This window comes from Mirounga leonina, unplaced genomic scaffold (genome assembly GCF_011800145.1).
Source record: "Mirounga leonina isolate KUSES-001 unplaced genomic scaffold, KU_Mleo_1.0 Mir_114, whole genome shotgun sequence".
Classification (NCBI taxonomy): Eukaryota; Metazoa; Chordata; class Mammalia; order Carnivora; family Phocidae; genus Mirounga; species Mirounga leonina.
The window spans coordinates 45,315,336-45,336,690 of NW_023270265.1; the positions used below are offsets into that span (position 1 = coordinate 45,315,336).

General features: G+C 40.1%; 2 protein-coding genes across 8 annotated transcripts in view; one reads left to right on the forward strand and one right to left on the reverse strand.

The window, feature by feature from the left end:
* Window positions 1-155: 155 nt before the first annotated feature.
* Window positions 156-16,949, reverse strand: IKZF5 (IKAROS family zinc finger 5). Of its 7 annotated transcripts, none has more exons than XM_035030686.1 (5): window positions 16,819-16,949; window positions 15,186-15,334; window positions 7,634-7,819; window positions 5,442-5,624; window positions 156-4,250 (listed from the first exon to the last, which is right to left on the reverse strand). In XM_035030686.1, exons 3-5 carry the CDS (start codon window positions 7,764-7,766, stop codon window positions 3,307-3,309), a joined length of 1,260 nt encoding a protein of 419 aa, XP_034886577.1. In that variant the 5' UTR covers window positions 7,767-7,819; window positions 15,186-15,334; window positions 16,819-16,949; the 3' UTR covers window positions 156-3,306. The 7 variants fall into 7 exon arrangements, with proteins under 7 accessions (XP_034886577.1, XP_034886594.1, XP_034886586.1 ...); XM_035030703.1 differs by lacking the exon at window positions 16,819-16,949 and adding an exon at window positions 16,556-16,797; XM_035030695.1 differs by lacking the exon at window positions 16,819-16,949 and adding an exon at window positions 16,344-16,541.
* A 145-nt stretch (window positions 16,950-17,094) lies between these two features.
* The window catches only part of ACADSB (acyl-CoA dehydrogenase short/branched chain), a 31,981-nt gene continuing 27,720 nt past the window's right edge, over window positions 17,095-21,355 (forward strand). Inside the window, exon 1 of the mRNA XM_035030646.1 lies at window positions 17,095-17,220. Within this exon, the coding sequence (XP_034886537.1) occupies window positions 17,179-17,220 (42 nt within the window). The 5' untranslated portion in view covers window positions 17,095-17,178. The remainder of the gene's footprint in view (window positions 17,221-21,355) is intronic.

Genomic DNA, 21,355 nt, shown 5'->3' on the forward strand with positions numbered 1-21,355 from the left:
ATGTGACCAATCTTCTCATGGGTAAGGCATTCTACAGAGTCAAACCAATGTAGCCATAAAACCTTCTTTTTTTAAATTTATTAACAGTTTACATACTGGAAAATTACTAAAAAACTGGATCCTAGTTTTTTAAAGAAGAAAAATCGAGATCAATAGAAAGTGTTATTATTTTTATTCATGTATTACAAAAGCAAAGCTTCATTCACAATAGGAACTACAGACTAGATATAGTTATTTCAGCATTGAACTGCTCTCTGGAATCCCTAAACAATATAGTGTTTTGCAACCATACTCAAGTTTCATGTTTTGCATACAAAATATGTTCTTTACATCAAAGTACATATTAACAAAAACAAGTTCTAGAAATCATATACCCTCTAAGACTATTTAATGAAAAAGTCCTTAGCAGGGAATTTTTTTTTTTTTTTTTAAATAATACATCCACTTGATAAATATTTTTGTAGAACTTAAAATGAGGTTTATCCAACATTTCTTAAGTAATATTCCCTTTGTCAAACAATTCTGCAGATGAATGGCAAACACTTATTTCTAAAATGAAATAGCACTGGAAAATATTCAAAGTAAAAGCCTAGCCTTTACTTGAATTTCAAGAAGTTGTAGCTACATATTAGTAAAATCTGAAAAATGAAATTATTCCCTGTTAATCTCTTCACAGTTTCTTAAAAAAATATTAGTGGAGATAAATTATCTACCAACTTTAAAAATCTAAACTTATGTTCACTGAACAAAAATACATTTAGTTTCAGAACATTGCCTCTTAACAGCAAAGTACTATAAATAGTTCATGTTCAACTTTTCCTAGCAGCTCATTTCTATAAAATATTTGATTAAAAATAAAATGGGAGAAACGTATTCAACACTTAATGGAAGATAGTATCATCTTCCCATGTATAAAATTTAACTCACAGAAAATTTAAATAAAATCCTAAATCTTTTAAAAAATACAATACTAAAAAAGTTTATAAGGTAGATTTGATTCAAAAACTTTAGTGCATTTAGAATTAATTGTAGCTCTCAAGCATGGACACCTTTGGAATACCAACTGTGCTCTTTTAAGTCATAGGAAAATTAGAATTATACATTCTAGTTAAAATTATGAAAAAAAAGATACTTTGTTTAAATTAAAATGTACCTTCAAAACATCTATCTTTAGTTGCCAGAAAAAAAGTGTCACTATTTGGCCCAGAATATAGAGTTAATAAACTGGTTTTAACAAGAGGGTTCTTTCTCTTTAATGAAAGCTTTCATTTTCTATCTTGGGATATTGCTTTTATGTGAAGAATAAAAGTGAGAAGGAAGAAAATAATTACAAAACCTTCCAAATGACAGCAACCTGTTTCTTTCTGGCAATAAATAAATACTAGAGCCAAGTTCCACATTTGGAAATGGTTGCATTCAAGCTGATCTGAGCAATGAGTGACTTAAACAAGAGAAACACAACTGTATATTCAGAAGCCTCAGATTTGACAAGGAGAGAGTTATTTATAGTTTCGACAGACTCTTTGCTGCTCTTTGAACAATGCTGTTGAGGTTAGTTTTGACTGGATATTAAACCACGAGAACTCATTTTAATGGCTCTCTAGCATTTGGAAAGAAGGGCAGAAGATCCATTAACTTGGCATGTGGGGGTTTTGGTGAACGCCTATCATCAACATTTCCCTTATTTGCTATAGAAGAGTGTAAGTCCTTTTTGCTTCATAAATGCTTCATAGTTAGGGTATTCTCTTTAAGAAGCCAATTAGCAACACTTTCAAGATTTGAACCAAATTAAAAATGAAACTTTTCCAAAGTACACAGAAACCAACAGTTAGTAACAATATATTTTATTGTTTGACCAAGCTCTCTTAGAGTGAGCTAGTTATTACACAATATAAAAACAACAGCCTCCTATTCAAAATTATTCTAGATTTAGCAAGTCATATTTTTGTAAACAAATTAAATATCACATTTAAATGCATTTTATATCTATTTTCCCACTTTTGTACCCTTTCCTACTAAGGCGACGATTCAGTCAGTCTCTAGTTTTGTCACTATCCATGAAAAACTGGCAGAACTGCAAATAAGCGTTACAAGCTGAATTCACAGAAAATATTTTAAATGGCCAATTCTGAAGGGAAAACCAGAATTTGTTTTGGACACACGTTCTCATTTTTTTACGTATTACTTCACCATCCTATTTTCCCATGTGTTTCTATACCCACCTCTTCTTGGAAATTACAGGCAGTAAATGGATAGAAGGCAGGAAATGGAAACTTAAGAGATTTTTTTTTTCTTTTGAAGGACTGCATTTCCAAGGAATAAGATGGATGACTACCACCACTGTACCTCTTTGGTCATCAAAGGAATAGGAGGAATAACAGATTCTCAGTATACTTATCAACCGCACCTGACACTAATAACGTCAGCGTGAAGAATTTAAATGAAAGGTTCAAATTAAAAGAAAAAAAAGGCATCTTTAGAGATAATCCTCTGATATTTCTAGCATTTCATGTGGTTTTTACAATAAACCAGAATAAACAGAATCCAATGGAAAACTGACACACATTTAAACTAGAAATTGAACAAACAGGTATTTTAAGTATTAAACCCATTTTTCAATTTAGGTTTCATTTCTTTTCAGAACTTTTGCCTCTTATTTTTATAACTTGGATTTAAAAAGAATGACCTGTTTTACATTTCCCCTTAAGAAAAAAAAAAAAAAAAAGAAGGATCTGCTACACTAAATAGCTCTGTGATTATCAGGTGAAATGAAAGTACTGTGAACATTCAGCAATGTGAATGAAACAGCGCGCTGACAAAGAACGAGGTTAAAGGCAATTCCTCTACTAAACACTGAAATAAACTGTCATAGACTTTGTAAGAGACAGTAATTCTACCATGTTGAAATATGGCAGAAGTAATATCTAGCTGAATGTATATGTTGAAATACAAGAGTATCAGTAAGCTCTGAAGTGTTTATGGACCGTAAGTATGGGAAATTTAAGTGAATACCTGTTAGGATTATGATTGCACTCCAATTCTCAACTGTCGAAGTGAAAGGAAAAAACAGACACCAACGTGTCTCACTGCTCTAATACATAAATGAGCCTGACCAGATCTCTATAGAAAAAAAAAATTTTTTTTATTTCCACCGTCAAACTTATATTCTATAAATATATAGACTTTAAGTTAGCAGACACCTTATTAGGAATGACACCCCCCTGGAAAAAACAAAACAAAACAATAAACAAAACTATAAAACCCCAAAAGGTAAAACCAAGTAAAGCATACTGTGACTGTTTTCCGTCAGTGTTGGTTATGCTGTCCCCTTGCAAAATGACAGGCAAAATCGTACTTGTTTTTACATTTGCAACCACATATGTTACACTGAAAAGGATTTTCATACCCATGACATCCCATATGAATCGTGTAAAGGATATTGTCGGCAAAGTACATGTCACAGTGCTGGCAGTGGTGCAGAAGCTGCGGGTCCTGGACCGGGAGGGTCGGGGCTGGAGTGCTCGGCTGGCTGTTTCCCATGCTGGGAGTACTCGTGTGGGCACTTGGTTCACTGCTCGGACCTGCCACCGGACTGTAGTTCCTCTGACTGTGTGACGGCCGAGGTTCCGGGCTCGTGGGAGAGGCGCTCTGGGGAATACTCGCGGACACGGCAGCAGCCACTGCTTGGGCAGACGGCTGCTGCATCATGAAAGGCTTCTCGTCAGGGCAGGGAACTACATCAGGAGAGGCAGGGTTTTGGTTTTCCGGTGGCAAACTAGACAGCTGTCCTGCCAGGGTTGAGAGCTGATTTAAAGGGTTGTCAACCATGAGTTCTTGCGGGTCCCTTGGTAGGCCACCAGTTGATGTGGTTTTTGCCATACTTTCATAGGAGTCAGTCTGGATATTTGGGATTTCATGGGTAAAATCGTTAAGGTAGTCTGGCTTCTGAACCACCATGGAAGGTGGACTTAAATTGATTAATGCTCTTCTGCTATAGCCCAGATTGCTTGTTTTCTTCTGTAAAACTCCCCACATTTTCTTGCTGCTTAAGGAAGACCTAGTACCTTTAATTGGTACCATTTTATGCTTGCGCCTTCGATGATGGGACAGGTTACTTCGATCACTGCAGCGGAAGGAACATAATTCACATTTGTATGGTTTTTCTCCGGTATGGGAACGCATGTGGGCTTCCAGATGTCGCTCATAAGCAGATGCAAATGGGCATAAGTGACATCTATGAGGTTTCTCACCTGTTTAAAAAGAAAAATGGGGGAGAAACTTCAAGAGTAGCTCATTTATGGAAAGTTTCGTGTGTTGTCCATTCATTAGACTTAGAAACTGATCAGGTTTCTTTGCAAAGAAACCTGTCAACTTAAAGCCTTAACTCATCAGCAACAACTTGAGATCTATAGATATGTTCTATTAGTATAGTGTAGAAATTGTTATGGCTTCGACTGGCATCTGGGGAAAGAGTAGCAAAACTGACAATAATATTCCCTACATAATAATGATTTTATCAAAAGTATGCGTCAGTTATATGTTTATGAGCACATCCATACATGAACACTTCTTCATACATATTCACACACAAATACCCCTTCCTCAGGAAAAAATACAGAAAAACTTTTCTAAAAAGTCCTTCTATTAAATAGAAAGCTCAAAAGGGAAATGAGCTTCCCAATCCAAATATGAATTATGCAAAGTGTTCCTTCAAAATGGCCAGTGCTTCACCTCTACCTTCCTCCTCTCCTCTTCAGTTGCCAAAAGGGACAACTGTAGTCAGTGCCGTTACCTGAAAACGGCGCAAATATGTAAAATAAATATTTGGAGTCATTAATGTAACAAGTAAGTACTGAGTCCCTATTATGTGTCCGACGCTCTGTTAGGCTCTGCAGGCACAAACCTGGCCCTGACAGGAGCCTCGTCCTCAGACACAGCATGAGACCCCATGGGCACACGAGTGGGACGCCTGACCAGGTCTTGGGCCAGGGCAGGGCATAGTCAAGAGGGCTTCTCAGAAGGTGGGAGGGCTAAGGTGAGCCCTAAGGATTAGCAGTGCAGTCTGCAACTGTATAAAAGCCTTGTCCCTGGTCGGCAACTGAAACATACTTAGAAGGATAAAGATAAAAACATTTTATCACTTCACACTACCTTCAGCATTAACCTGCCCAGCCTTAGAAGCAGACAGATGGTGAGAGAGGATGTGGATCAAGACGAAAGATGGCTAAGGAAGGGGGAGCTCTAGAAGGGGCCTTACTTCCCATTTGTATCTTGTTATGCCAATGTTTTGGGAAAATGGAGTAACTTCTCCATTTATTCATACCTTACATATCAACCTTCAATTTTAAACTATCAGAACTACTACACATCAGAACAACTTGCCTTCCTTGGCCCCTCTCCTGCCCCCAAAGAAATGCCTTCTCCAGCCATTTCGCCATTACCTGTGTGGATTCGAATATGTTCGATAAGCCGGGCTGTTCCTTTGCTGGCATAGTTGCAGTACCGACACTTGAGCTTCCCATCAAAGGTCCTTTCAAACCCGTCTACTAACATTCCTGAGTTTTCATCCAGGGAAACTTCAACAGATGGGTGATCAAGTCCATTCTGATCACCATCTGTTCCAGCTATAAACAAAGTGTAGCAAAAAAATTATGCATCTCAGAATCAACTCAATTTAGCATTTTAGTCTTCAGTGGTAGACAATCTTTCATAAATTGACAGCTTACTTAGCACAAAACCTAACTCAGAAAATACAGACTTTCTGAACAGAGGTTAATTTCATACGAAAGCAGTATTCCGTTGAGAACCTTTTATAGGGGGACTTCAAATTACTTACACATAAATTTCATCAGTCCTCAACATACTTTTGAAGAAGAGAATAGGGTATTATCCTTATTTGACAGGTCTGGAGAACAGAGGGGAGTAAACAGTAATGGCAAGGCAATACACGTTTAAGATCCTAGCCACTTCTACAAGTATTATAATTGGCAGTCATGATAATTTCCCCAAATCCTGACTCAGTTTACTGTCGTCTAAAGCAATTAATGTTGAGTTTTGCCCTGTTTTATTTGGTTTATACATAGTCTAGATTCTGGGATGCATTTAAGATCTTAAAATTCTAACTAGGCACATAAAGGAAGATACTATATCTGATACCTCTGAATGTTAGAACTGTAAGAATTTGAAAGCTATAAGGTATCTGTCTAGCCCTTTGCTTTTAATTTAACCCAACTACTTCTTTGTATCTATAAAGAAATTGAAGGAGCAAGTGCTCATATCAGGAAAACCAGCAAGCAGTGGGGACTACAACCCTGGTCTCTTGAATCCCAGTCCAGGAATCTGTAGACTAGAGTTTTAGGAGGGACATTTTTATTCCTACAACTTCTTGGGAAAAACACTTCTACCCTATCCCCAGGAAATAGCAGTACTAGTATGAACAAGTCAAGCCCCTCCTCCACTGTTTCCTCCCCCGCTTCACCAGGAGAAGACAAGTGATTTTACTGGTTGGTGCAAATCCAATATCCAATGGTGCCACTACACTGAAGGGACAAGGCTCGGTGTCCCCATCTTCGATTTCTCTCCCAAGCCAGTGACTCTCAAAATTCAATGTGTATATTAATCATGTGGGGAGCTTATTAAAACACAGATCCTGAATCAGTAGATCTGCGGTGGGGACTGACAATTTACACTTCTAACAAGCTCCCAGGTGATGCCTGGTCTCCGCTGCTAGTTCCTGGACAACAAGGCCACAGACTATCTACATCAGGGGTCAGCAAACTTTTCCCATGATGATAAGATACTAAATACCTTAGGCTTTGTGGGCCATCTATTCTCTACCAGATCTACTCGGCTCCACTGTTATAGCACAAAAACAGCTCTAGGAAATATGCAAACAAGCAAGTGTGGCTATGTTTCAATAAAACTTTATGGATGCTGAAGTCTGAATTTCATATAATTTGTACATATTATTCCTTTTTTTTTTCCCAACCATTTTTAAATGTAGAAATCACTCTTAGTCTGCAGGTCATACAAAAACAATTCGCAGTCCAGATGGGGCCCATGGGCTGTAGTCTGTTGACCCCTGAGCTACGTTCAGGAACAGATTCCAGTCTGTGTGGTAAGCAAACCAGACAAAAGTCTATCTGTGGCAGGCTCAAGAGGGTCGCTGCTTTCCCTATTCTGGTTCTCTGTCTAGAGAAGTAAACATGGTCAGCCCTTTCTTCATTTCAAGAGAGAAGAAAAAGAAACCCCTATTGTGTTTCTGGTCTAATCCAAATTTCTCACTGGCCAAATCCTCTGTGTAGTGAAGCTGATGCTCTCTACCCCCATTGGGTTCCTTGGGTCTACTGTTAGCTAATAGAACTTAGAAGATGGGAAGGATATTTAGAATTCCTAACCTTCCAACAATACCATAATGCCTCTCTAGACTATGTTAGGCCCTTGGGAAGTTTCATTCTCCCTCAACAAAAATCTGACACGTTTAAAAAGGAAAACAAATTGCCCTGTGTCTTTCTAAGTAAAAATGGAATGATTCACATTAGTGAATAGTGGTCTTCACCATATGGATAACTACACACAAGTATTAATATATTTATGGAAAATGAACTATTTAATAGTATTAAGATGAGTCTACCTCCCTGAAGAGCCTCTGCTTCTTTGTCCCCACTAACTGATCCAGAAATCATGTTCACATGATGAGTCTGCTGAGTCAGATATTCCTGGAAATCTTTCACGAAGTCCAAAGGCTCTGGTTTCTTTTCACCCATCTTTGCTTTATCCTTTTTTTCTTTTTTCTTTTGAAGTTTACAGTTTGTTATGCCTAGGGGGAAAAAAACTGAAATAATTTCACACTATTTAGGGAGATCCAGCGTATATCAAAACAACAGTGACAAAGGTTACTATGTACAAGGCGCTGTACAAAGCACAGAGAATACAGTATCTGCCATTAAATAGCTTATCATTTTCTTGGTGAACTAGAGAACACACAGAGAAAATTGTGAAAATTTACTATCATTAATATTTAAGTAAACTGGAACCAAACTCAGTCTTAAGAGGATGGAAAAAAATTACAAAGACTGAAAAAAAGAGAAAATAAGTCCACATGAAAGAAACAGGCACAGCAGCAGGGATTATCAATGAAGGAGACAGTTTAAAAAAAAAAAAAAAAGTGGCTCAATTGAGGCCAAAGAGAATTTTCTAGATGGACATGTTACATATCTGTGTTGTCCAACAGAGCTCTACTTGCCACACATAGCGACGAGCACTTCAAATGTGGCTAATACAAATGACCTGAGTTTTTTATTTTCTTTAATTAATTTAAATGGAAATAGCTACATATGGCTAGTGACTATCATTTCAGACAGCAAAGGCTCTCAAATCATAGGGTTCACATGAATGCTCTAGAAATAGGTGCTCTAGAACAGGGGGGTGGCAACCCTTTTCTGTAAAAAGGCCAGACAGTAGTATTTTAGGTTTTGCAGGTCATGAGGTCTCTGTCCCAACTATTCAACTCTGTCATTTTAGCTAAAAGCAGCCACAAATAATGTGTGAACAAATTGAGTATGGCTATGTTCCAAAATAAGGCTTTACAGAAGCAGGCCTTGAGCCAGGATAAGCCTATAGGCTATAGTTTCCGGACCTCTGCCTTGGAAATCCAAATCACCACCTCTACCACCACACATCATCCTATTCACTCTGAGAATGAGGGGAAAAATTAAGAAAGAAAACAAAAAAATGGGGCGCCTGGGTGGCTCAGTCGTTAAGCGTCTGCCTTCGGCTCAGGTCATGATCCCAGGGTCCTGGGATCGAGCCCCACATCGGGCTCCCTGCTCAGCGGGAAGCCTGCTTCTCCCTCTCCCACTCCCCCTGCTTGTGTTCCTGTTCTCGCTGTCTCTCTCTGTCATATAAATAAATAAAATCTTAAAAAAAAAAAAGAAAACAAAAAAATGAATCACTGAACACTACATCAAAAACTTATGATATACTATATGCTGGCTAACTGAACATAATAAAAAACAATAATTTTAAAAAAGAAAATTAAAAAAACTAATTCTAAACTACATATGCACCCCTATGATTATTGCAAAAAAAAAAAAAAATTCTGATGCTAATGTAGAGGAAAATCTCCTATGAGATTTTGTAATCGCAAACTAAACTGGTCTTCACATAGGTTTATGGCCCAAATTCAGAAATCAAATAACCAAAAAGTTTTCTAGGAAGAACAACCTAGGAGATAAAGGTCTTTTCTCCCAGTAAAAATTTTTATGCAAATGTATAAGGTCTTCTTAAATATGTCTTCTGCTCATTTTTTTCCCTAAACTCCAACTATTTAATAACTAATTTCTATCTTAGAAAGTCCTCATCTTTAAAAGCCAGTAGAATGGAATCTAAAGCTAAAGATTAGTCACTTCTCAACATATATGCTGAACTTTTTCTCAAAGCACAGCATACACACAGAAGAGCACATAAATCCTAAGGGCAGAGCTCAACAAGTCATCACAAAGTGAACATATCCATGAAGTCTGACCGACGTCGGGAAACAGAAGGCCACCAGCATCCCAGGATGGACCCTTCCACTACTGGTCCCCCAGAGCCCCGGCAAGGGCTCCACTACCCTGACTTCTGAAATTGCTGTCACAGGGCTTGCATATATTCACCTCTAGACAACGCAAAATGGTTTTTCAAAGTGCTTATGACAATTTACACTCCCATCAGCAATGAACAAGAACTCTGTTCTTCCATATCCTTGCCAACACACAGGTATTTTTTGCCTTTTTCATTTCAGCCATTCCAGTGGGTGCGTGGCGGTATCACTTTGGTTTTCATTTCTATTCCTTGATAACTAATGAAGTTGTATACTTTTTATGTTAATTAGCCACAGAGATACCCTCTATTTTCATACCCAGTGAAATATCTGTTCAAGTCTTTTGCTCATTTTTTATTAGGTTTTCTGTCTTTTTCTAGTTAATATCTAAGAGTTCTTTATAATATTCTGGATATGAGCTCTTTATTAGATATGTATATTTTCAGTGTCTTCTCTCACTCTTTGGTTGCCTTTTCACTTACTTAAAGATAACCCAATAAACAGAAGTTCTTAACATAGTCCAATTTACCCATTTCTTTCCTTTACATTTAGAGTTGTGTCCTTGCCAACATCTTCCTTGAAGATGTTCTGCAGCTTCTTCTAAAAGCTTTACTATTTTTTTTTACCTTTCATATTTTTATCTGGAACTGAGCTTTGTGTATGTATACTGTGAGGTAAGAGTTGAAATACACTTTTTTCCAAAGAGAGAGCCAACTGTTTAGCAACATACATTTCACAGACCAGCCTTTCTCCACTAGACTCTATTACCACCTTTCTAAATCAGGTGATTATATATATGTGACCCTATTTCTGGATTCTCTATTCTGTTCCACTGGTCTATTTTTGTCTAGCCTCACACCAATACCACCCAGTCCTAGTAATAAAAATCTTAATATCTCAGTCATTTAAGTCCACCAGTTACATTTTTCTTCTTTGAGAATGTCTGGACTACTCTGAGTACTTTTCAGCCTGTTTTCCAAAGAAAGAACTATGGAGTTGAGAAATGAGAGGGCTTCACCAACAGCATGTTTCCCAACTGACAGTAGCTTGACTGATGTTTTAAGACCAAAACTTCTGTTTTTAACTAACTTAACTAGCACTCTACTAGATATAGACTAACCCTTGACCATGTTCCTCCTATAGAGTGCTGTACTGTACAACAATGCAGTGATATTTTAGGAACTAATGAAGGGCTGTTTTTGGTTTCCCTTTACTGGCCCCAGACTGATTTATTTAATTTCTGTATTTCTTGTCTTCCTCTCTCCTCACAGTTAACTTGTTCTTTATTCTGAACATATTTATCCAAATAAGAATGTGCAGGTGACCAAATTTTCATTGTTCTTGAACAATGCAACATTTGTGAACAGTTCTTTTCCACCCTTCTTAGAAGATGTCTAGGGGTTTTTAAAAGGTATTATTATCACTACCACTTTTCACCGTTTTCTTGAAAACTGAGGCCACTGAAAGTCTATCCTTTGGATGAACAGAGTATTACAGTATTAGGCCAAACTTACTAGCTTGAAGACTCTGAACAGAAACTTTTCTCAGCTGTAGTTTCTTATTTTGTAAAATGTAATAATAATACCAACTGGCAGTGCTGTTTTAAGTTTTACAAGTATCTATATGTAAAGTATCTCCCAACACCTGTAGCATATGGCATGTTCTCAGCTATTTGTGCAGCAAAAAATGGTTATACCTCGGGTCAAAACATTCCTCTGTCCCAGATTCAGTTTTTTTCCCTTTTTCTATCAATCAGCTCATCAACTGAGCCTCGTAAGCTCTCGTTTTAGTTATAATGAAACGAACATGGTCTACCTTCATCTCAGTAATCCATATAGCCCAAACTGTAATTTCCCAAACTCGTATCTTATTTTACTCTTTTACACTACCTCTTTAAATCACTTGCTTTGGTCTGGCTCAACTTTCTTAATTTGAAGGATTACTGTTGGTTTCTGAACAAATTTGTTTCAGTTGCTTTTTCTCATCTTACCAGGCTTATCTGAACTGATTCTCTCTGCTTCCAAATCAGTGTATTACTATTTGTTCTGTGACTACTGCTGATTCTGTTCATTTGTCCTTTAAAATTTGCTCTCTGGGGGCACCTGGGTAGCTCAGTCGGTTATACATCTGCCTTCAGCTCAGGTCATGATCCAGGGTCCTGGGATCAAGCCCACATTGGGCTTCCTGCTCAGCGGGAAGCCTGCTTCTCTCTCTCCCACTCCCCCTGCTTGGGTTCCCTCTCTCGCTGTCTCTCTGTCAAATAAATAAATAAAATTAAAAAAAAAAAAATTTGCCCCCTGGTTGGGGGGGGGGGGAAGTGAGCCAGTCAGATTATTAAGAATAAAATCAACAATAATCTGTAGAAGATTAAGATCAACAATAATCTGTAGTAACATCGTATCTCAATAAAAGGAAAAGGAAAGAAGGACAACAAAACACACACAGGTGGGAAACAATGTAAAAATATGCATTAAAAGGTAAGAAATACAGCAGTTCTAAAATGAGTTTCAGAAAAACAAATGTAAACAAAGAGAAATGGTTTTTTAAAAAATAGCAATCAAGAAATTTCCAAAATTAAAGACCCCTTTCAGATGGAAAAGGATCATAGAGTGCAAAACAGTATATGATAATAAAACAACACTTAGACACATTTTGAAATTTTAAAACCTCAAAGAAGACAAAGAGAATATAAAACTTCCTAGAGAAAAAAAGACAGTCCACCCACATAAGAAAATCAGATTGTCATCTGAGTGCCAAAGGCAACACTAGGGGCAAGAAAATAACAGTAATCATTTATTCAAATTTGGAATGTTTAACTTCCTCGAGCTGATAAAGGATATGTTCCAAAAACCTACACCAATTAATGGAGAAAATTTAGTTGCATTCCCTTTAGAATCAAGGATAAATAAGACCAGGATGATTGCTATTACTACTGCTATTCAACACAGTATTAAAGGAAGAGGCCCCCACAATAAAAGGAAAAAAGTAAAAGTATGAGGATTGACTGGTAAGGCCCTAAAGACTGTCTGTGCCCTAATTATAAAAGTTGTAATTAAGAAAGAAATCCTGGTATTTACTTTGCAACTTAGCATCACTTCTTGCTAATCAGTTCATATAAAAACTGAGATGTTTCCACTGGAAAATATCTGAATATACTTTGATAGGCTTCAATAAGCAAGATAAGTCCTACCAATTCCTGATTAGAAAGCCTAACACTGCTATGGGAGAACATGTGACAGTGCAGAAAAAATGCATGAGATTGCCAGTAAGCAAGCAGAAGAAAATGGTATTTTTACACATGCATCTCAAGTTTTAAGAACACAAATGAGCCTAATTACTTTTGTGGATGTAATGGCTGGCATATTTTGACAGTCTTGGCTATTATCACATTGTCACATTATAAATTTCACTGCGTTCTCTCCCATAAATTGTGTGATGATTTTCAATCATAATGTATGATGGACTTAAAAAAAAAAAAAAAAAAGAATGCCAATGAAAAAAGGGAAGATAACATTATAAATATGAAAAAAAAATCTGTTCTTAAGAGTTTTAAATATATTTATATGGTTTTCAACCTCAGACATTCTGCAATCACTTAAAAATTAAGTGTCATTCCATCCCTAAGCATTTTTTGTGCTTACCTGACCTTCGTCACATCTCTCTCTCACACCCACCCTCCCTCCCTCTCTCTCTCTCTCTCCCTCTCTCTCACACACACACACACACACAAATACACACACCCCAGGACAGGCCCTTGCCTGAATGTGAATGGAGCCTTTGGTTCAAAATCCAGCTTTCTCCATCTCAAGTCACTATTTCTAAGCAACAGTAAATAGAAAAAGAACAGTAACTGTGAAACTACAGACTTCCTAAAATCAAAAGAAAGTAAAGGTTTTATATCCAAGACATCTTCCTGTTTTTAATAAAGTAATCAGTCTCTGACTGAAAGTTTGGTTTTTTTTTTAAGATTTTTATTTATTTGACAGAGAGAGACACAGCAAGAGAGGGAACACAAGCAGGGGGAGTGGGAGAGGGAGAAGCAGGCTTCCCGCTGAGCAGGGAGCCCGATGCGGGGCTCGATCCCAGAACCCTGAGATCATGACCTGAGCCACCCAGGCGCCCCTCTGACTGTAAATTTAATCTAAGAACTCCACAAATCAACTGAAATCCAAAGATGCCCCTAAGACCATGATAAATTTAAAAATCTTTGCACACATACCATAAAAATCTACTTTAGGACATCAGCAAACTATGTTTTTACTGAAGATATCTTTTCCATGAGCCACGGATTTAACATCTTGGAGCTTGTTAGCCAAAAAATAACTTACACAAATTTCAGTATGTAAGATCATGTCATCAGAAAGAGAAACATATTTGAGTTCTCCAATTTTATTGCAGATTTGGGTGGTGTATTCCTAGCCTGATCTAATCTTTCTACTAAATGATATCTAATTATATCAACCAGAGAATTATTCCCACACTGTATGATTATCATTCCTTATGATATGGCAAAATTTTTTAGTCCTCCCTGTGATTACCCTGATCAAAGTTAAGCTGGGTCTAGTATGGGATTCTATGAGGATATGGCAAAATTTTTTAGTCCTCCCTGTGATTACCCTGATCAAAGTTAAGCTGGGTCTAGTATGGGATTCTATGAGGTGTAGGTACATGTCTGTATAAACTGGGTAGAATGTACCTGAACTATTTTTATGACAATAGTTTCTCCCAAATTATCCATTCAAGGCTCAAAAATAAGGTTCTTACAAAACAACCAGACGCTACCTACACTAGTGAAGTAAAGAAATATTTAAGAAATAAGTTTTGCTATCCCAGAAGAACATGAAAGCCTCTTTACCTTTAAGCCACTAACTTAAAACTATTCTCTGACTTTCCTTGGTTTCTGATAAAGGTTTTATTTGTATGAAGTCTTCTGATATTAGTTCTTCAGTCTCACATTATAAATGGGAAGTTGTTGATTCACACACACTCTCTCTCACACACACACACACCCTCTTAACCAGGAACTAACAAAACAGGCACCATGATGTGAATTAGAAGACAGCCACAACTATGAAAGAGCAGTGACATAAGAACTAGAAGAATCTCTATAACCTACCTTCTTCCCAAAGGCTATCTTTTTTAAAAGCTATGGGAGAATTTTGAGAACAACATGATTAAGGAATAGAAAGATCTATTTTATTCACCTACCATTTGGGGGTTACTAACCATAAGGTAGAATACTTAGCAACTAACTTACTTATACAGTAGCTTAATTTGGCAGTTAGGTAGGCCTCTACAAATAAAGTGATTACAGTTCAATAGATGTGCTTATTTTTATAGCCCAATAATTATGGTCACTGAAAGATTTACTCTGCCATAGAATACACATCAATGGTGAAGCCCGACAAATGAGGACTGATTTAAGTATAGAGAGTTAACACGAACCTTCAAAGACAATTAGAGCACATTTCCTCTGATTACAGAAAAAAAAAAATTCCTTGAACGCAAAAAGGGACATTATGAAGCTTTGAGAGATCAGAAAAATAACGTAAAAGTAAAATAAAGTTAGAAGATATCCAAAACAGGAGCTACACACTCTAACCTTTTCACCCCAAATCAGTTCCTCTTTTTTCTTGCCACTCCAACATTGATGAAATGTAGAGTAATCGAAATTTACTCTGGAGACACACCAAGGGACTCCAAAAGGCCATGGAGGGAATTTCAACTAAAATTGAAAAGCCATACAGAGGTCTGCAAAGAAAGCATACCATAAATCAAAACCTTTATGAGAAAAAGTTAATTAGCATCTACAGGTTTAATAAGCTAAGAAAATAACTTCTGCCAATTTTACCATTACCAGAAAAGAAAACTAATCTAACAGATAATCAAAGAACAAAGCAACAGGCTCAGGTCAACAAAGCTCCAAAGAATCACCAAAGAATAACATGCACTAATTTGACTCCCCCTTCCTCCCACTTGGATTTCTTAAGATTTCATATTTGGCAAATTCTTAATGTCTTTCTTAAATTTAAGTTATTAATTTCATTTGTGCACAGTACTGTACACTTAAAGGGTCAGGCTTAGTATTGAACAATTATAGTTGCATAAAAATAATGCACTAGCCTTGTAGGGAAACATTTGTGGGAAAGGGTTAGAAAGAAAACCTCCAGGCACCCCCAACAAGGGAACATTTGATTCTCATCTTTATGATGCTCTCTATCACAACCTCAAACACAGGGTTTTCTGGGAAACAGTCTGAACCCCTAGGAGCAAAAAAAAAACAAAAAACCCCAAACATCTCTCAATTCCCTGTAACGATTTCCCAACAATATATTAAACTGTAGCTGTGTTGAAGGCACGTCATCAATTAAAATTAAATGGAATTTTAATACCATTTGTCCAGACGTTTAAAATTTTGTTTTAAATAACTTTTGTTTCTTCTAAACTGAATTTCCTTAGATCTCACAATTTAAAGTGTCTTTACTTCTTCTACCGCTTGTCACTCCTCCTTAGGGTTCTGAACAGCACATTAAGGGGACACTAAATGGGCCACGTGGTTGGTTAGTGGTAGCTGGAACCGGTGTAACTTCAATTTAATTCACAATTAGAGGAGCATTTAATAGGTGCACGGCTTGGCTACCCGCACTACAGTTTACCGAGAGACTTAAACCTGTACGAACCTGAATAGGTCTTTGCTGCAAAGCCCTCCCCAAACCTCACATCTCCGCAGAATTAGAGTGCACAAACAGTAGAAACTAACCCAGGCTGGACCATTAGATAACAGACAGAGGTTTTAAAAGTCCTCCCAAGGAGCAGCCCAGGACCGGCGTCTGGGCAGCATCCTCATCAGGATTCGGAGCACCCAGGAGACTCGCGCCTCCGCTGACCCCCAGCATCTGGTACCCGGTGAAGACGCAAACCTCGCGGAGACCCCCACACGACCACCTGTCAGAGCGAGAGGCATCTCCCTACCCAGGAGTCGCCAGCCCCTGGCCACAGGCGCCGCTCCCTCGGGGCTCCCGAAACCGAGAGACCGCACATTCTGCACTCGGGCCAGGAACGTCCCGGGTCGTGACCCTGCCGACTGACCGACCACGCCCAACCCTCCGCTGAGACGGAGTCCCGGGTGGGGTCAGCCGGCCCGGCGCTAACCCGGCTCTCGCCTCCTGCCGCTCCTTCTTAACCGTCCTGCTCAGCTGTGTCGCCGCCGTCCGAGCCGGAAGCCTGCTACTTACCACCTGACCACCGCACCGACTAACTCCCACTGCCTTGTTTAACGCCGCTGTCGCCGCCGCCGCCGCTGTCTTCGTCACCGTCGCAGCCGCTGCCGCCGCCATGTTTGTTGTGTCTCCGATTCTCTTCCCGCCCCACTGCCTTGTCCAAGTCTCGCGTGAGCAGTACGCAGGGCAAAGGCGAAGAGGGGCCTGTATGTCTGTCTTGGGGTTCCGTAGACACGAGGGGGCGTGGCCAGGGAGGGGCTCTGGGGGCGGGGCGGGGGCGAGGTCCTGGCTCCGCCCCCAAGCGCTGGCGCGCGGCCCGGAGGCGCTGAGTAGCGACTTCGTGGGGTCGGCACAGCCACTTAGCCTGCCCCACTCATGGAGGCAGCGGCGGCTCGGCTGCTGGCTGGCAGCGCGCTGGTGAGTACGATAGCGGCGGGTGTCCTGGGGGCCCGGGACGACCTTGGCCCCGGCGGCGGGGGCTTCTCCTAACGGGACCCGGGAGCCCGCTGCACGTCCCGGGTCGGAGCCTCCCTCTCTCCGCCGCGTCGCGACCCCGATCTCCCTGCAGGCCTCTGGCGGAGCCGGCCTCCTCTTCTGTTAGGAGGGGTGAGAGTGGCAGCTGGTGAGAAGGGGGCTGGGAGCTGCTCTAGAAGCTTCTTTGCCGGAGCAAGCAGCGTGAGTGGAGTCGGAGAGCCATGGTTGCCAGTTGGTCCTTTGCAAGCCATTGGGCCCTGGGAGCCTCGGAGTTTAGGATCTTTAGGGGCATTTTGCAGAGATGTCACCTCTCCGATGCCACGTTTCCCCAATTACTACATTTCACCCCACCCCCAATTTTAACTAGAAAGATAGTTAAAATGCAGGCACAGTCTCTTTCTGATCAGAGCGTTTCCGTGTCTTCTCTTCTGCGGCCCTGCTCCAGCGTTAGGAAGGGACCTCAGAGTTGGTCAGACTTACCGACCAGTTAGAGAATTCCCTCTGCCCCTTATCATGAGATAAGTCATGAGACTGGGGCCCAAGCGTCTCCCATGGGTGAGCTCAGCACGGCTCAGGGGTGCCCATTCCCTCCTGGCTTCCTTGAACTTGAGCTGAAACTTGCCTCCCAGGAATATCCACCTGTTGTACCTAATTCTGCTCTCCCGACTGGCCCAAAAGATTCTTTGATACTTTGTCAGGGTTTTCTCATTGCGTTAAACATTTCCACTAATTCAGCTCTTCCGTCCTAGGGCATGCTTTCCAGAAAACCGTCACACATTTGAATACCTCCTCTTCATTGTCAACTTGACTTCTGCTTAAATGTAAACTTTTACATTCTTTGCATTTACTTTAAGAAATTAAAAGCTCTTCATAGTGCTACTTCAGTGAGTGCTATGCCCAGAGGCAGGATTCTTTTTGTTTAATTAGAGGTAGTTAATGTTATTTGATTGTTTTACAGGCTTGGGTTATTAAGAAAATTACTAAAGTCATATTAGTATATTGCTGCAAACAAATAGGGGAGAGAGAGGCCCTTTGGAAGCTGGGTTTAGATTTTAGGAGAAGAGAATTGGTGAAAACACTGCAGCAATACTTGGGGGGTATTTTAAGGAATGCTGGAGTTTATCCTTTGGATCGTTGAGAACCATTGAAGGTTTTGAGCCTTGGAGGTACAGAATCAGCTATGATCTAGGTTTATTGCTGTCACAGCAGGTGGCATGGAGGGTAGAGAATTGCAAAGTAGGGCTAATTTTGGTCCCTCTCAAAGATAAATGGAGGGGCACCTGGGGAGCTCAGTAGGTTAAGCATCTGCCTTCGGCTCAGGTCATGATCTTGGTATCCTGGGATCAAGTCCCGCATCAGGCTCCCTGCTCAGCGGGGAGTCTGCTTCTCCCTCTCCCCTGCTCGTGCTCTCTCTCACTCTCTCTCTCAAATAAATAAGATCTTTTTAAAAAAAAAAGAAGAAAGAAAGATAAATGGAAAGGCAGAATTTAGTGAGAATTTACGATAGGCAGAGAGAGCATTTTACATCCTCCACCTGATATCCTCTTCCTATTAAGCAAGTATTAGTGGCTTCATCTAACAGATGAGGCACTGGGAGGTAGTGAGTGTTCAATGTGCTCTTCTCAGCCAGCAGTAAGATCAGAGCATGGGCACTCAGTCATGCTTGCCTTCTCAGAAAGACTTTGTTGTCCCTGAAATACATTGGAATGAACCTGCCCATTATGGTTGGGCAACCAATTTGTAAGGAATTGACTTGGTCACCCTGTGGTTCCAAAACATTTTAGGCAACTTGATATTTCGCAAGAGAGCATTTTAAAAAAATATTCTTGGTGTGATATTTCCTTGTTCAGTTAATCCTATAAAGGTCTGCCAGTGGCTGGAACTGCTAAACTAGATCTATAGCTTGTTCAACTTTTTGCTATTCAAGAAAACCGGCAGCGCTTTTTTTCAGACATTATGTGTATCTAGGCAGTGAGAGCTTAGTACATGCATAAGCAGAAATTGTTTGTGCGCCATAAACCCAGGCCCTAGAGTGAGAGTACTTGAGTTTGAACCCTCTCCACCACCTCGTAGCAGGACAACCTTAAGACAAGTTACTGCCCCATTCTGTACTTCTGTTTCCTTTCCTGCAAAGTGGGGAGAACAGTAGTATTAAGGGAGATGTTAGATGTTAAGTGCTTAGAACAGCTCTTGGCGCATAGTAAATACTCAGTAAATGCTCACTGTTAATACGGGCAGAATCTGGGCGCCTGGGTGGCTCAGTTGGTTAAGCAACTGCCTCTGGCTCAGGTCATGATCCTGGAGTCCCAGGATCGAGTCCCACATTGGGCTCTCTGCTCAGTGGGGAGTCTGCTTCTCCCTCTAACCCTCCCCCCTCTCATGCTCTCTCTCTCTCATTCTCTCTCTCAAATAAATAAATAAAATCTTTAAAAAAAAAAAAAATACGGGCAGAATCTATTACCAGTAACTCCAGGAGGGGGTGCGGGGCTGGGGTGCCTTTGCTCTGTGCAAAGTACTCTGATCAGCGTTAGGGGTCTGTAAGTTTACAACAGGGTCTTTGACCTCAGGGAAGTTACATTTTTAATTGGAGAGACCAGGTGTATGTGTTAAGAAATGCCATTAGGACAGTAGAAGATTTTATTTATTGCCAGTGTTAAATAAATAGCATGGACAGATGTGCTTATAGAAGGGGGGGTTGGAACTGAGCGTCAAAAGAAGGGATGGCTTAGGTTTAGGTAAAGCAGCAGAGGGGTGGAGATTATAGACCAAGGAGATGTATGCGCCAAGGTGTAGATGTAGGAATATACTGCGCTTGTTTAAGAAATAATTATTGTAGGATTGCTGATGTGACAGTTTGCAGGTTGATGGAATGAGTTTAAAAGACAAGTCTCTATCATGTTAGGTGGTTAGGTCCATACTTGTTCTGCAGCGGTGTTGTTCTAACAGGGTTGTCCACAGTCCCAGATAACAGCCCTTTTGTTTACTAAAATACAAGCATTCATAATGTTCTTACTCATCAGTACAGAAATGGCAGTGGTTTTATTGCAAATGCAAATAGGACCTTGTTTCCCATCCTTCTTTCTTTCTGGTGCCAAGAAGACTAAGTAACCATAACGATCTTCTCTGGCAGCTGTAAGATGCTTTCTCCTTTCTTTCAGGATCCTTTTATACCAGCCTTGTCTTGAGCTTACATTGCCTTGACTCCCCCTTTTCCCAAGGGCTAGACCAGGGTTTCTGAGCTTTGGCACTGTGAACATCCGAGGCCGGATCATTCATTCTCTGTTGTGGGAGGCTGTCCTGTGCATTAGGGGGTGTTGAGCACCCTTGACCCCTGCCACAGCTAAAAATGCCTCCAGGCATTGCCAGATGTTCCCTGGGGGCGAAAGTGTGCCCCTCTTCAGAACCACTGGTATAGACCTGTGCTCCGCATGTACTCCTCAAGAGTGGGAAATTGGGGCCTTTCTCCTTATAACCTGGTAGAAAATTATCTCTCATCCTACTATTTGCCACACCCAGTTTGTTGACCAAAGAAATTGATTTTCAAGATTTCAGCAGAAGCCATTGAGATTCCAAGCTGCTGTTTGCCAAAGGGTCCTACCAGATAAAACAGTTAGTGCCTTGCAGAGGGAACCCAAAAGGTTAGGTTCCACTTAGACCACTTCAAAAGTTCACCTGTGGTGGAACAAGCCCTCAGCTAAGGTGATACCACTGATGGCTAGAATGGCAGACGCATTCATAAAGGAAGACTTGAGAAGATTTGGCCATTATCTTGAAATGGAGGAATTAGATGGATGCCACATTTTCCAAATGGAGTGTCTGAGTGACGCGCAAAGATTGGGGCATCTGGAGGAAAACAGTTTAGGGGGAACAGAAAGGAAGAGGATTCATTCTGCTTTAGACTCCAGACTTCTAAAAGTGTCAGTTAAACGTATGACTGGAAGCATTTTGGAAGCTGAGCGGGAAAGGGATCTGGAAACTGGTAGAAAAATCGGAGCCAGAGATATAGGTCTGAGCCTTTGGAGTATATCACAGACCATTTGGGGGGACTGTTGGCAGACAGGCAAAGAAGGAAAGAGGA